At 38.4% G+C, this 17,048-nt stretch overlaps 1 protein-coding gene across 2 annotated transcripts in view; it reads left to right on the top strand.

Annotated features, from left to right (window-relative positions):
• NAA60 (N-alpha-acetyltransferase 60, NatF catalytic subunit) overlaps nt 1-9,898 on the top strand; it is a 90,480-nt gene extending 80,582 nt beyond the window's left edge. For both annotated transcript variants that reach the window (XM_051967790.1, XM_051967782.1), the window contains exons 5-7: nt 3,218-3,452; nt 5,410-5,775; nt 7,949-9,898. In XM_051967790.1, coding sequence (XP_051823750.1) covers nt 3,218-3,452; nt 5,410-5,566 — 392 coding nt within the window. In that variant the 3' untranslated portion in view covers nt 5,567-5,775; nt 7,949-9,898. The remainder of the gene's footprint in view (nt 1-3,217; nt 3,453-5,409; nt 5,776-7,948) is intronic.
• Nucleotides 9,899-17,048: the final 7,150 nt, after the last annotated feature.

The raw sequence follows: 17,048 nt of genomic DNA, 5'->3' as shown, positions 1-17,048 counted from the left end.
GAGCAAATATATCTGAAAGCTTAAGATTTTCATACTTTTCCCTTTACACATCTCCTGTATACACAAAGCATCTTTCTACTTTTGTCTGAGGTTCAAAGAAAGAGTTGGCAACAGAAAGAATGCTTAATTATCTTCTCACATCTGTGAATTTCCACAACTGAAGTGAAGCCATCGAGATAATTGTTTCTGTAGGAACCAAAATAGAGGATGAGCAACCCTATTTTAAAAATGTATTACTGTATTTTGTTCTTAGTAGGAGGTAGATGGCAATAGATGGATAGAAAATTGGCCTTGGAAATTATTATTTAACTTGGGAGATAATGGGCAAGTGAAGTAGCACAGGGGATAGCATCAGGAAAACTCATCTTCTTGAGTTCCAATGTCAGCTACTACACACTTAGTAGCTGGGTGATCCTGGGCAAGTCACTTCACCCAGTTTGCCTCAGTTTTCTTATCTGTAAAATGAGGTGGAGAAGGAAATGGCAAACTACTCAAGTACCTCAGCCAATAAAACCCGAAATATGGTCTCAAAAAGACTGAAATGACTCAATAACAGCAATCAAGAGAGAGAATACTAATAATGCATATAAACCAGTCAGCAAACAGATGCTGAATTGTGTAGAACTTTCTGCAATAGGAATCCAAAGAAAGGAAATATATGGGTGCCTGAGGGTGATCACAAAAATTCTCTGTCATATAAGACAGTGCCTGGAACATCTTTGTTACATAATAGGTGCTTATTGATTGATTATGACAGCAGTGAGTGAGCCCAGAGTCAGAAGATTTAAGCCTTTGATTCTTATGAATGTCCATTGGGACAATCACTTGCCCTTAGTGGGTCTTCCCTGTGAAATGAGGTTAGATTAGATAGGGTCCATAAGCACTAATGTTCTGTGAGTCTGAGTTGGGAGAGACTTAAGTTGATCTTGAAAGATAAGTAGGATTTGGAAAGACAGGAGAAAAAGAGGTGTTTTAGGGAAGAGCAGCATCATTAGTAAGGATTCTGAAGTGGAAATGAGCTTGGTATGCAAAAAAAAGAGAAAAGACTAATCTGCATTGTAGGAATTTGTTTTGCTGGACTATGTTTATGAGAGTTTTGTTTTTCATTCTTTTCTTTTTTTAGTTTAATTGGGGAGAATAGTGAAAGGAATAGATCATCAATGCATATAAAAATTAATAAATGCATTTAAACAAGCAAAAGGGCTAGTTTGGCTGGAGTAATAAGTACTCATTGAAGTAATATAGATAAGTAAGGTAGGACCAAATAATAGTTATAAAAAGGAGTGAGAGAAATTCAGACATATGGTATAGACAGCAATAATAGTTATTTAAACTGAGGACTCTTAAAATTAGTCATTAATATAATAAGGTACATGTTTTCTGAATTGATTGTGGTTTATTTTAAATTAGGTTCTTGAGTTTCACAAGTAGATGTAAATTTCAATCTTCAAGTAGGACTGAATCCCAGTATTTCGTATAACCAGATTCAATACAGAGCTCTAACTCTAGCAAATGATTATCTATAATTATGTTTTCTAAATGTAGCATATCTTCTCTAGCCATAGACAGTTTGAGCCAATAGTTATTTATTTAGACTCATTTGACATTGACTCAAGTTAGTTTGTAGCTAAAGAGAACATAATAAATTTAGAAAGTCTTAAACTAATTTTAGACAAGTTAGGCTCAGTAGAATTTTAAATTCAGCCAAGTTCGTGCTTCTGAAATAATTGGATTGTTTGTTATAGAAACAGACTTAAGACTTCAGGAATTTTAATGCCCAGGACATTGTGATATTAAAACTTTATACAAAATCTACTGTTCCAATGCAGGAGTCTATTTTATTCACCAAGCACTCTTAAGCACTCTTTTAAGTACTGTATGCCAGGCTTCGCTCTGAGCATCAAGGATACAGAGACTAGAATGAATCAGCCCCTAGCCTTAAAGGACTTCCATTCTGTGGTGGACAGCAGTGTGCCTGAAATGCTCTTCTTCCCCATTGGTCTGTTGACTTACCTAACTTCCTCCAACTCTCAGCCTGAATTTCATCTTCTGCGAGAGGCTTGTCCTCTTTTTCCTTTTTCTTTTTCCTGATCCTTCTCACTGACAATGCTTTTGTCTCATTAGATTACCTTCCATTTATACTGGATACCACTTCTTATTCTATACCTCTTTACACGTGGTTGTTTGCTTATTGTCTCTTCCATTAGATTATGAGTCCCGCCTTTTTTGTGTGTGTCTGTATGTGTGTTCCTAGAACTTAGCACAGTGTCTGCCACATGGTAAGGGCTTAATAAATAATTGAAGAGGATGAAGAAGATGAAGTACCCACCAGATAAAGATCATGGTAATAGCTTCCAGAGGGAATTTACAATGGTAATTAAGATATCATTCTTCCCTTCATGGAGTTTGTAACCTATCAGGAGTGAGAGTTGATGTGTTTATATGTTACTACTATCTCCTGTTTACTGTATACTGTATACAATTATCTTTTTCACTTTGTGGTAGTTAGCCTCTGTAATCTGGAAAATTGGAAGTAAAATTTTTTGGCCCTCCCATCATACCAGAAAAGAATTATTATGATATTAAAAGATAATAATTTAATAATGAAGAATTTAAAATATTTTAAAATAGGTTGATAACTATACACATATTTCTGAGTTTCTAAACTTTTTCTCTGTTGACCGCTAATCTTCACTTGTCTTCTTTGGCTTCCACAAAACTCCAAAATTTCCATGTAATTTCTTATGCTGACCTGAGATATATTGAAACCATGAATAAAATGCTTTTCTTACAATCAGGTTCTGTGATGGTTATATAAATAAAGGTATGACAAGTTGTGTGTGTGTGTGTGTGTGTGTGGTATGATTATATGTATATTGTCATATATAAGTATATGATGAAATTAAACTTGAGATAGGTAACATGATTATTCCAAGCCACATGGAACTTCCACTTAAAACCCAGGTCCTTTCTTCCAAATTCATTATTTTTCCTCTGTACTCATGGGCTTTGTGGAATATTACAACAGAACTATAAGAAAGGAATAGAATATACTTTGACTTCAGATGAATGAGGTTACTTGGAAAGGGTTTCAAGGAAGAGTTAGCTTCAAGAGCTAACCTTGAAGAATAGGAAGGATTGAGATTACTTTCTATGGTTATTCTCTTGGTTCAATTGTATGTAATGCACTCTCCCTCCCTTTCTCTCTCTTTGCTAGGTTCACTTTTACTTGAAAGCCTGAAGGATCACATATCTACTACAGCTCAAGACCACTGCAAAGCCATCTACCTTCACGTCCTCACCACTAACAATACAGCAATAAATTTCTATGAAAATAGAGACTTTAAACAACACCACTATCTACCCTATTATTACTCCATAAGAGGAGTCCTCAAAGATGGCTTCACCTATGTACTCTACATTAACGGGGGGCATCCTCCTTGGACAATTTTATATCCTTTGCTTTTGTTCATCAAGATTTGGCTTATTATCTTTCTTGTCATTTCTCTTGTATTGTAAACTTAAAACTAGAGGCTGAGGTGGAAGGGTAGCAGTCTCCTTCAGTTAGCAAGCCAGCAATAAGGTGGCTTGAATCTATTAGTGTTTATACCAAACCAAATAATGTTTCAGGGCAATCTTGGGGCATCATCATGATTTGGAGTCTAAAAAGTGCAGTGACTCCTGAGTCACATCTTGCCTCTGACACTGTCTTTGTGACCTAAAGATAAAAAAGTGAGAGGTTGGCCATTCTAACCAGGGAAGTTAAATAGCTGGACCCTACTATTTTATTTGTAATATGAAGGGATTACACTGATCTGCCTCTTGGTCTGGATCTTTAGACTTGTTACATATGTTGAAGAAATAGCAAAGTATAAGAGCATACTGGGTTTGAAGTTTAAAAAAACCTGGATTCAGGTCCTATGCTTGTCATTTCTAACTATTTGACACGCTGATCCTCAATTTCTCATCCAGAAAATGGGAATATAATAGTTGCTTTGGCTTCCTCCCAAGTTTGTTAGGAAAAAATTAATGCGAATGACTATGAATTCACTCTCTAAAGCAATATATAAATGTGATCTATTTAAAAAATAAAAAGACAAAGCCAGGATTTTCACAAAGTCTTTCCTACCAGTAATCCCAAAATACCAGATCAGATTTAGAAATAGATTTTCATCCTCTGTGTCCTGAATAAGAATAATAAATTTTTTGTGATCTAAGTAAAACTTACACTTAGATTTAAATTAAATGAAAGTATTGTTGGAAATGAGTTGAAAATGTTGTTTCCTTTTTTAGTTCTTTCCAGAAAGGGAAGTTTCCCATACTCATCGGTCAATAAGTATTTTTATTAAAGTGCTTGTCTATGTGCCAGGTACTGTCTTAGAATTGGGGATGCAAAGACAAAAAATGAAGTCTCTTCCCTCAAGGAACTTTCCACCTAAAAGACTAGAGTATTTCTACTACCCAAGAAAATGAAACCAAAGATTGATTCTCTACAGTTTATGCTAGAACTAATGACACCCTCTAAACTGTGGTATGTATATGTGTGTGTGTGTGTGTGTTAGAATCGGTCAACAGACATTGTATTTGCTATGTGCCAGTTTTATTATGCTGAGCACCCAAGATACCCAAGATAGAGAGACAAAAATGAAACGGCCCCTACCCTCAGAGTTTACAGTCTACTTAAAAAATGAGAGTTTACCAAGTCTTTTCTTCTATTCAAGAAAACTAACCAAAAAGTTGATTATAGATATGGTTATAGGCATCATTCAACAAGCATTTATTAAGTACTTCCTGTATGTGGGCCTTTTGCTGGCTACTGGAGATACAGAGATGAAGATGAGACAGGACTTAGCCTCAATCAAGAAGATTACATTATAGTGGAAATCCAAAACCCATATGAAGAATTTTCTTGGAATAGAGTAGAAAGAAGTCTGAATTTGGTCCCCACTCACAGATACCCCAGGTCATTTTCCACATCTGTGAAATGAGGGTACTGAACAAGATAAGGCCTTTCCAGTTCTAAATCCTAATGACTATGTCCATGGGTTTTCTGATGTGTCTGTAATTCCTGAAATCTCTCCAGGCTATTATGTCACCTGAAACCCTGCTCCCGCTCACTCCGTCTGTGCCCCACCAGCTGGCTGGTTGTTGGCATATTTACATTATAGACATAGTCTCTTAATTTGGTGAAAGGTTTTATGCCCTAGCACTGGCTCTTTTCTTCCTTTGTGACTGCAGAAGCTCTTAGATGGATAACTCCAATTAAATGGAGGATTTTGTGCTGTCACAGTCTGTCCTCTGCATTGGCAAAGGGGATGATACGAAATGGCTATTAAAATTGGGTATCTTCATTTGAGGAGAGGGAGAAAGTGGAGGTTTGCTTTGTTTTGTTCCTTAACTGAATCCCACCGACTATATTCAGCACATTGGGTCTGCATTAGCCAACCTGAGTCCGTGTTCAATTCCACAGCGGATTTATCGCCAGGCCCAGAGCCTTCTTTGCAGCCTCCTTCCGTGGTCAAGCATTTCTGCCAAGAGTGGCATCGAGTATAGCCGAGCTATGTGATTTGGTCAGAAGGCCTTCCCAGAAGCTGCCAAGGGCCGCCTGAGTGTCCAGTTATCTTCACCTGAGGGCCTTGCCTCTGCACCTCAAGGAAGCAGCCCTATGGGACAGGCTCTGATGGAGGCGGGGTTCCCTGCTGAGCTGCCACCCCAGGCTGCTATTCAGGAACCCTGGAGAGCAACCGCCAACGAGGATGAAAAGGCACTTGGAGAGTTAGTTGTCTTTGTGTTCTCACCTTTCTCTTTATGGATACGTTGGAAATCATAGGTTTGGGGGGAGGAGGAAGTAGAAATTTAGAATCAATTCACTGAAAGACTTCAAGGATCAATTACTTCATCTTTGGGATATTTTCTCCACTGATAGAAAGGATTTAATCAGTGACAGACATTTCATGAAAACCCTGTGAAAGAACACAGTTCCTTACCTGACGGCTAGCCCAGTGACCCACTTCTCTAAATCTATAGTCCTCAGATAACAAGTAGAGTCTGTTGCCAGGTCCACCCTCAAAATAGGAACTACCAAAGCTTGAGCTCTTTTGGCACAACTTTCGAAGGCCCAGGTTCACTTCTTTGCAACATCTAAAGTGGTCTTCAGTGAAAAAATAATCAACAAAAAGCATTCAAGTATAATAGGAATGATGTAGTCAGAAGACTTGGCCTGCCTGTAACACCCCGATTCCTCCCTGCTGACTGTGAGCAAGTCACTTAACCTCTTTCAGAGAATAAGTTACCGACAAATTAATTCTTTGTATTTTTATAGGAAGTTTCCATGGCAGGAGTTCCCATAGAAAACTCAGGACCAGGTCAAAAAGGTTCTACCAAAAAAAAAAAATCCTTAAATTAAGGTTATAGCTAGGGTCTCATTAAAATGGATTATGGAAGAGAATGGAATCAGTCAAGTGTTTATTTTTGTTGCTCAGTCATTTTAGTTGTGTCCTACTCTTTGCAACCCCATTTGGGGTTTTCTTGGCAAAGATATTGAAGTGGTTTGCCATTTCCTTCTCACTTTGTAAATGAGGAGACTGAGGCAAATGGGTTTAAGGGACTTGTTCAGTGTCATACGGCTGGTAAGTGCCTGAGGCCAAATTTGAACCCAAGGCCTTGGCACTCAATCCTCTGCACCACCTGTAACCATAAAGCTTCTACCACCACTTAATAAACATTTCCCACAACTCCCCTGGATGATGATAGACTATGTATATTTGAGTTGTGAGGGAAGCATTTTGTAAAGTATCATGGAAATGTACACTGTTATTGATGTTATTAATGTTAAGTGCAGGACATTAATAATATAGTAATGATGATTCATTTAGGAGATGCTCAGTCTGGTGGACAGAGAAAGATATAAAGAAATAATTATAAGAGTAACTGTAATAGAAGTTCATATAAGAAATACGAAGTGAAATAGAATCATATGAGAGAAAAATCTTTTCACTTGATCTCAGGGAAAGACTCAGTGGCCTTTCAGTGGAAAAATTGACGTGCGAACTTAAGTTAATGCGATTACTGTTTATTAGATGCATAACTGTTGAGAACCTCTGAATTGAGGAGGGAGGCTAAGTTTGAATACATATTGTTTTTTGCTGGCAGCAGGACTAAGGAGTGGGGAATTGTTTGAAAAATAGTTAACATGCACTTACTATATGACGGTCCTTTGTACAGAAGAAACAAATTTTTTTTTTTTTTTGCTGAGGCAATTGGGGTTAAGTGACTTGCCCAGGGTCACACAGCTAGACAGTGTCTGAGACCAGATTTGAACTCAGGTCCTCCTGACTTCAGGGCTGGTGCTCTATCCACTGCGCCACCTAGCTGCCCCAAAACAAAAATGTTTTAATGACAGTTTCTACTTTCAATAGGCTTACATTCCACTGGGGATGTGGCCTACTGCTTGTTTCTTCCGATGGTATCCTGGTGCCAGGAAGTTTGAGGGAGGTACAAGGTGCTCATGAGTAGAAAAGCCAAGACTTAAACTTACCAAAGAAGACTTTGTTTTCTGTAAGAGACATAAAGCCTTGTAAATACTCTGTTTTATACATGAGGAAATAGCTCAGAGAGCTGGAAGGTGCTAAAGACCATCTGTCTTATCTAATTGCCTTATTTTGTAAATGACCCACTTGGGATCCCCTAAGTCATAAGAGGTAGAGTGCAGGTCCTTTGACACTCCCTCTCATCCCCCAAATCCAACTTTCTACTTCATCTTAATTCCTGGATAATCTGAAGTAGCTACTTGGGCTCATACAGTAAGTTAATATTCAGATGGAGGTAACCAGCACTTTTCCTGCTACTGTATGTTGTATTGCTGTGCTTAGTCTTGGAGCTGGGAAGTGGGGAATGGTATTGCTTAAGCCTTCTTTATGATCATTTTTTTCTCCTTGCTTTTGAACAGGTATTTCGAACCCTTCTGCTTCTTTAGCCATTTACTTCTGCACTGATGCTGCTAACCCTAGTTTCCGTGAGTGCTCCAGATCTCTTCTAGCAAGTCTGCCTTCTGTGGACTAGATGGGGATTTGGCCTGACTTGTGGTGTCCCATTTTCCCCTGTCCTGGAAACAGGATGTGAGTGGACTTTCTCCTTTCCTAACCATTGCTGGGAACCGCAGGATCTCATAGCTGAAGAGAGGAGCGACTCCCCTACTTGCCGCACTCCTCACCTGCCCTACCTCCACCCCCCATTCCTCCCTGCTGGCTGGCATGAGCTGTCTGTATGACCTCCACTCTTTCATTCTGAGTAAACTAGCTTGGCCTTGAGGAGCATGTGGCTTCAGAAGGTTAGAGCGAGTGATTAAGGCAATGCCAGAGGCTCTCCTGGAACAGAAAGTCATAACCAAGGCCATCTCATGGCTGAGGCTCAGCCCAGGAGGCTAGATCAGAAGCTACTCTTGCCTCCTCTCCTTTCGAGCACAGAATCTTTGGCCTTGTCCTCCAGAACGAACTCTCCTGTAAGATGGCCCAGCTTCTCCGGCAAAGCGGCCTCCTGGTGACTTTGGTGTAGGGCGGCTTGATAGCAGGGGCTCGGTCCCTGCTTCCTACCTTGAAGACATACTCTCTGATTCCCTTCTGCCTTGGACTTTGTTCGACACTGAAGAGAGATCACAATTCCTGTTTCATAATGAAATGCATTGTTTGCCATAGCTGAACTGGACCTAAGGGTGGGAAGGATGAGAACTCTGCACTGCTCCTGAGATCAGGCCCAGGACTTTAACCCCATCTAGATTATCCCCATACTTGAGCCTCCTCAGCCATCTCTTCAATCAGAGCCACCATGATTTCTATTTGTTTAGGAAGTTTTGAACATGGGTCCTAACTTCTGGCTCCTTAATTGTAGTCCCTGTAAGCACCCCTGGTCCTCGGGGGACAGAGCCATGTGCCTTGTAGCTTTCAGCCCCAATGGAGAGGGTTTTTTCTTCCTCTGGATTCTTTGAGGGGAGGAGACCATGGCAGTAGCTCAGCTGTTTCAGTTCCGTGAAATGTGCTTGCAGCATGAGATCTGTCCTTAGCCATCGTGTTCAGCTGTCTCCTGCCTCCCCGCCCCTTGCTCCCCCCCCCCAGTTACCACTGTATTTTTTGAGGTACAGTGTAGATCCAGCCTTCAGGAGTATCCAGTGTTACAAGCAGCCAGTCTTCTAAACTTGATTTGAGGAAGGGGGAGAAAAACACAACTCTCTTCCCCTGCCCCACATGAATTAAATCTTCCCTAAATCCCTTTTAAACTTTTTAAACCTGTAGGACCTTTCTAGGACTCTAGAGCAAGCAGCCACCATCTCCTCCTAGTCCTAGTGATGGACCTGTCCACCCTGGTGGTGGCCTCCTGGGGAGGCACAATAGTTAGAGAAACCTCACAATTAAGGGGGAGCCCTTTGGGCTGGACGAACATTTACTGTTTTGTGCGTCTTTTATCAGTTGATGGGAGGTTTGTCAGTTTGTATTCCCTCCTACCCTCTTGTCCCCTGGGGGTGGGCAGACATCATAAAGTACTTGATTTTAAAAGAAATGAAGGGCGATGGTGACACCACTGGCACAAGTGGGGTTAGTTTCCTACTAAATAAAGTTTTGATGGCTTGTATGCTGGCCAGTGCTGAGACCCTAGTGTGGTCTTATATTTAATGATAAAATAAAGATGTTCATCTGATTTTGTTTTCTGTGCTGAGGGGTGGGGAGCTTTCCAGATCTGAAAGATCTGGACATCCAGTGTTCAAGCTAAAGATGACTTGCCATGGCCCCTTAGCACTGCACTCCCTTTCTCCCATAATCACTGTAGTGTCCAATTTGATGTTGAATGGATTGTAGTGTTTTGTCTTATTAGAAAAACAACAGAATAAAACCTTAATCAAATCTAATCTGTCTAATGTTTATCTTGTGGTTTGTATGTAATGTAAATCCTGTGGTTTTTGCTTCTTGCTGCCTCATCCCTATTGAGAATTGCCCCAATGGCAGTAGGAATGACATTTAGATCACTTTGTAGGATATAGGACTAGAAGAGGCCTTGAAAATCCAGAAGTTTTGCAGATTTGGAAACGACAGTTCAAGATCATCGATAGTGAGCAAAGCTGGTGTTTGAATCCAAACTGTCCAAGTCTAACCCTAGCTCTTCCAAAGACATTGCTGCTTCTCTACACCAGAATCCTTATCAAGACCAGCTCCCTTCATTCTACAGATAGGGCCACTAATGCCAAAGAAGTCTAATTATGGAAGTTGGCAAGCAAATTAGTAAGAGTTCTGGGTCTTGAACCCAAGTCTTCTGATTCTGAAATCTAGTATCCTCTATGGTACAGATTGTTCCCCACAAGGCTATGTTAACAGGGATCATTTCTTGTAGATCTGCTAAAATCCCCATGGAAATGATAATCCTGTTCACCTAGGCATGGAAAGGCAGGAATTAGATAAGATCTTCAAGATTATATCTAGTTCATCCTACTCATTAACTAGCCAATAAAGTTTAGACCCTATACAGGTAAGGAGTTTCCCAATAAGGGGCAGGATTAGAATTTGAACCCAAATCCGGTACCCTTTCCAATATGCCATGACACGATGGACATTAGAGACATCATTTGATTTTTGGAAGTCTCTAAGTTATTAAAGCTTCAAGGAGAAAAGATCTTTTGCCATCTCTAGAAATCTTTTGCCATTTCCTCCCCTTCCTCAGTCTACCAATAGCGGTATGGCCAAATAATTGAACCTATAGTACAGGAGTTATTAATCTGGGCTCCTTGAACTGTTAAAAAAATTGATTAACTATTTTTTTAGTTTTAATATTTTTTTATTTACAAGTTATATATATGGGTAATTTTACAGCATTGACAATTGCCAAACCTTTTGTTCCAATTTTTCCCCTCCTTCCTCCTCCCCCTTCCCTTAGATGGCAAGATGACCAATACATGTTAAATATATTAAAGTATAAATTAAATACAAAATAAGTATACATGTCCAAACTGTTATTTTGCTGTACAAAAAGAATCGGACTCTGAAATATCGTACAATTAGTTTGTGAAGGAAATAAAAAATGCAGGCGGGCAAAAATATAGGGATTGGAAATTCAATGTAATCGTTGTTAGTCATCTCCCAGAGTTCTTTCACTGGGTGTAGCTGGTTCAGTTCATTACTGTTCCATTGGAACTGATTTAGTTCATGCCATTGCTGAAGATGGCCAGGTCCACCAGAATGATGATGATCGTATAGTAAGTATTGTTGCTGAAGTGTATAATGACCTCTTGGTCCTGCTCATTTCACTCAGCATCAGTTCCTGTAAGTCTCTCCAGGCCTTTCTGAAATCTTGTTGGTCATTTCTTACAGAACAATAATAATCCATAATATTCATATTTGGTTAACTTTTAATATAATCCATTCCCTTTTTAATCCTATGCATTTTATTTTATATCTATAAAAACATTCTGAAAAAGGGCCCCTAAGTTCCACTGAACTGCTGAATTCCGATACAAAATCGGTTAAGAATCTTTGTTCTAGGGGGGCAGCCAGGTGGTGCAGGTGGATAGATGACTAGCCCTGAGTCAGGAGGACCTGACTGTGTGACCTGGGCAGGTCACTTAACCCCAATTGCCTCAGCAAAAAACAAAAACAAAAAACCTTTTTCCTAGTTATTGCTTCTTTTAGAAAGTTGAGTATTGTTCCTGATCCACAGCAAAGGTCATGGTTCTACTCTTCTCAGGAGTGCACTGTGCCAGGAAGATTTTCCCTAGTATCCTGCATGTTTCATTGAGCCAGGGCTGGAAGTCAGAAAGTCTCTTTCAATGAAAATCACTTTAGTTTGTATAACATACTGTGTTCTTCAGAGCCCTTTTATGTATATTATATTAACCGGAATATCAAGCTTATCCAATATGTCTCCTAAGGTGATCACACAGTGGGTAGAGTGCTGGAGCTAGTGTCGGGAAGACTCATGTTCCCCGAGTTCGAATGCTATTAAGTATGGCTAAAGTACTAGCACATTCCCATTTTAGAGATGAGGACACAGAGAGAGCTTTTCCCAGGGACACGCAATGAGTGGATAACAAGCCACCTTGTGATTCCCAATCCCAATTTTATTCCTCATAGCCATGGTATTGTAGCCAGTGCCCTCCGTGGGACCCTGATGGAATCCTGCGCCTGTGAGGATGGTCATAGGAAGAAGTAGCAGTGTCTTTGGGCTTCAACACATCACAGGGAATTAAAAAATTGTATGTTTTTAGGAGACTATATACTTTGGTGAACATAGGATGATGATTACAGGAGGTTAAAATAGTATAGTGGGAATTCCCAAATCCCCGATGTGATGCAGTGGAATTGGCCAGAATTTAGTCTGGGTTTTGTGTTCTTGAACAAGCTAGCTTCATCTTTTATTTTTATTTATTTTCAGGAATAAGTGACTTGTCCAAGCTCACATAGCTAGCGTCAAATGTCTGAGGCAATATTTGAATTCAGGTGGTCTTGAGTCCGGGACCAGTGCACTATCTACTGCATCACCTAGTGGATCTAGCTTCAGCTATAAGGTAGACTCTTACTTAGATTGCAGAGCTACTGTAAGGATGAAGTGAGAGAATTGTTTGTAACAAGAAAGTGCAAAGAATTGTGAATTATCATGGATTCTTTCCTTCAGAATGATCCTTCTGAGAAAAATAAGGAGCTAGTAAGAGAACACTCACAAATTGCCTTGGATTTATCACTGCACCCAAATCATTGCATCCAGTTAAACAATGTCCTTCCCAGGGTAATGACAGGTAGCTAGAGAGACAAAGTGTCTAATGTGTTTATTATCAAGTATTGTGCTAAATGCTGGGATATTACAGATTAGTGAGGGACAATTGCTACCTAAGGACCTTCTTTATTAATAGGAAAAGACAACATAAAAGTGTTGGAAATGGAGTGGAGGGAAGGGAAGGAAAATGATGGGAGAGGGATAATGTAGAGAACAGAAGGAGGTAGAGTGCAGATAGAGTGAGTGTAAGAATGAAGTGAGACATGGCTGATGTACTTCCCAAAATGGGAAGGTTGTCAGTAATGAAGGAAACTAGGGCTCCTGGGCATAGATTTTTCCAAGGTGGCAATGCAGCAGGCAAGGAGGTGGTGAATGAAAGAATTAGTTAATGTGATTGATAAGCCACTGACTGTAATCTTTGAAAGATTGTGGATGGAAAAAATGCCTAAGATCACAGAAAGAAAAATTATTTTCATATTTTCATAAAGAGAAATACTAGAAAATTTAAGCCCAGTGAATTTGACTTTGAATGTTGGCAAGATTTTAAAAATAATTTTTTCCAATTCAACAAATATTTATTGTGTGTTTTATATGAAAAGTACTCTGCTTGGTATTAGGGATGCATATATAAAACAAGCAGTTTTGTCCAACCTTTTGTAGTTAGAATTGGTTACTTAGTATCTAGAAAGCCATCCTGATTTTGTCAGAATTTGCATGCTATTTTTGCAAGTCATGCTGGAGTAACTTCATTTATTTTACAAGGTTATTAGATTAAAAGATCAGGAAATGAATGATAAAGCACTTCTTTATATACTAAACACAGCAATCTGCTAGAAATGCAAATACAAATATATGACAGTTCTTGCTCTCAAGGAGCTCACATTCTAATAGGGGGAAATAGTGCATGTAGAGCACTGGAGGCCAGGGAAGGGACTTTGGTCTGGGGAATTACAGGGGCTGGTGATATATGGTATAGCAAATAGATACATGGTAGATGTAGCATAATACCAATTATTTAAATTGTTATTTGTTTTTAGATTAAACTCATTTCACAATATATTAGTTTTTGCCTCCTTTTTTTCAGTAAGCCGTCTTTTGTAACAAAAATATATTTTAAGTGGGTTATACGTTTTTTAAATCATATTTTATTTTTCCAAATATATGCAAAGATAGTTTTCAACCTTCACCTTTGCAAAACCTTGTGTTCCAAATTTTTCTCCCTCTCTCCTTTCATTCCCCTCACCTAAAGAGCAAGCAATCTGACATAGGTATAACATTTTTTTTTTTTTTTAAAGAAAAAGGGGGAGACCCGTTCAGCAAAATCAGCTAACAGATTGGATAGATCTGATAACATATACAGCATTCTATATCTATAGTTTTCTGCCTCTTCCATGAAGGGAGAGAAGTATATTTCCCTATCTCTTTCTTCTCTAGAGCCAAACTTTGTCATTTTAATTGGGCAACACTCAATTTTGTTTTATTCTTTCTGTGTATTTTGTCACATATATTTTTCCTGATTCCATCTACTCTACTTTGTATCAATCTACATAAACCATCTGTTTGTCTGGATTCTTCATCGTGAATGTGCTTTTGTTGTTGGATGAACAACACGTTTCCTTATCTCTGCCCAAAATAAAGTGGTCAGTCTACATTTAACTGCTGGATTGAACAAGAATATTTAGCGCGTGAAAAATCATGAAATAACATTTCACTTTTTTAGCTCAGGACATTTCCTTTCAGGTCTTTTTGTTGTTGTTGTTGTTTTAGGTCAACTCCAGTCTGCTCAGTCCTGGATATAAACCAGAAGAATCTAATGGGAAATTCCACGGAGTTACAAAAATGAAGGCTTCCTAAAGATCAGAGCTAGTCAAAATTAAAAGGTTGTGTCCAAGGGCATTTATTGGGTTCTGCCTTATTGGAAGTCTTCAAGCAGGGACTGAATGGCTTTCTAGGCATACCTCTCTTAGAGTTTTGCAACACTGACTCTTGATTTTTCTCATATTCATTCTTCCCATTTACATTATGGCAATTATTATGTGTATTATTTTCTTGGCTGGGATTACTCGTTCTGTAACAGTTCCTTTAGCTCTATCCATAATTCTCTGTTTTCATCACATTTGTCCTTTCTTATAGCACAGTAATATTCAGTTTGTTTAACCATTCCCCAATTATGGATGCCGATTTTGATTCCAATTCTTTGCTAGCATAAAAAAAGCGCTGCTATATTTTGGTATATATGGTAATTGTTTCTTATCAATGGTCTCCTTGGGTATAGGCCTAGTAATGGAATCTCTGAATCAGATGGTATGGATGTTTTTGTCATTTTATTTGCATAATTCTAAATTGATTGCACTGATTCACAGCTCTGCCAATTAGTAAGCATTGTTATTTATGATATAGTAAACATGGAATAGCTAGGAATCAATGCCTCTCTATAATACTTCTAACATTGCCAGTTTGCATGGTGAGAGGTTTTGATTTGCATTTCTTTTATTATTAGTGATTTAGAGCATTCTTTCATGTGGTTGTTAACATATTCTTTATTTTTCATATCCTTTGATCATGTATCTTTTAAGAAATGGGTTTTGTTCTATCTGTGTATATTTGTTAATTGTTTATATATCTTGGATACTGAACCTTTATCAGCTAAATTTAATACAAAGATTTTTTTTTTTAAACAACTTTCCTTTTTACACTAAGCATATTAATTTTGTTTGTGCAAAAGCTTTTTTGTTTCATTTCATAAAAGTTAGCTGTCTCCTGTAATTCCCACTCTATTTCATTAAGAATACATCTCTTATCCACAACAGTGAAAGATTTACTTCTTTACTAATTATTTAGCATTATCTTTAATATTAAGGTCATATACACATTTAGAATGTTTTGCAGAATATGGTATGAAGTATTGGTCCAAATTTAATTTCTGTCACTATACTTTATTTTAGTTTAATCTGTTTTAAGGCAACCCTATTTCCCTGGGCTCTCTTCCCCTCAAGCCTCAACCTTCCCCATCCCCCATCCCCATACACACACACACACACACACACACACACACACACACACACACACACACCCCTCCCATTTGTTACCCCTTTCCTTAGTTTTCAAATTTTACTTCTATTAGTTCCTTTTAATTTCTTTTTTATCTGGTTATTTAGTTCCTCTTTTTTTTTCTCTCAATTAAGTAGCAAAATAAAATTCTCTTTTCTCTTCTCTACTTCAGATTCTGTCATTAGTTTTTAATTTTATTTTCTAAGTTTTTCTAAAAAAAATTTTGTTACTCTCATTGTCATTATTTAGCTTCCCTTTCTATTTTCATTCTTTTATTTATGATTCTTTGATTTTCTTTAATCTATATTCTTTATAGAATTAAAGCCTCTAGTAAACCTATTTTGAGTTCCTTCATTATTGCCTTATAAATCACACTCCTCAGTCCTTTTGTAGCACACTTTTAGAAATACCAGTTCTAGGTGATAGTGAGAATATTGCTCTATGGCAGGAATTTTCCTACATCCCTAATTGTACAGTTTATTATTAACCTTTGCCCTCCCATAGTTACTTTCCCCCCATTTGCCTTGAAAAATTTCCCCTGGGTTTATGCTCATCCTTCTAAATGTCAATTACCCCAGAAACTCTCTTTCCCATCCTTCTGAGGTAAAATGAGAGCTGTCTCTATCTCTCTCTCTCTTCTCTCAGACCACCTAGTTTCAAGTTTTTTATTCCATCAATTATTTCTGCTATGTAAGCCACAAATTCTGCTTTCACAATAATTATTTCTCTTTTAAATCGTTCAGAAATATCTCTTGATTTTATACTCTTGGAAATCCTCTGCTTCATCAAGTATTGATTAATTTCCTTTATCTTAAAGCTCTCAGCCTTCTTCCATGCTAGACAATTTATATTTCACAGACCTCAATTTCTGCCCCAAGTGACTTGGGAGTGGGGGCAGAATAGGTCCTAGATGGGTGGGATTTCCCCCTCAGATTTAATAGAGTCACCACACAAACACACACCCCACCACTCCTCTTAATCTTTCTCATGCAGTTCTCAAGGTGAACTTTAATGCAGTAGAGAGTATTGCCATATTGCTGCCCCAGTCAAGGCAAACTTCTGCCTTTTAATTTGCCGTATTACTGGGAGAAGGGAACTGGTAAAATTGGATTTTTTTGAGTCTGTGGATCAGCTTTTATAGCCAGATTACCAGAATGTGGTGGTCAATAAAGGAAGTATACTGAATGAATGAATTAGAGGTCAGGGATTAGCCTTGACATCAAACTGTTACTTCATTAGGATTCCTG

The sequence above is a fragment of the Antechinus flavipes genome, chromosome 1, assembly GCF_016432865.1.
Source record: "Antechinus flavipes isolate AdamAnt ecotype Samford, QLD, Australia chromosome 1, AdamAnt_v2, whole genome shotgun sequence".
Taxonomy (NCBI): Eukaryota; Metazoa; Chordata; class Mammalia; order Dasyuromorphia; family Dasyuridae; genus Antechinus; species Antechinus flavipes.
This window is presented reverse-complemented; position numbering and strand designations above follow the sequence as displayed.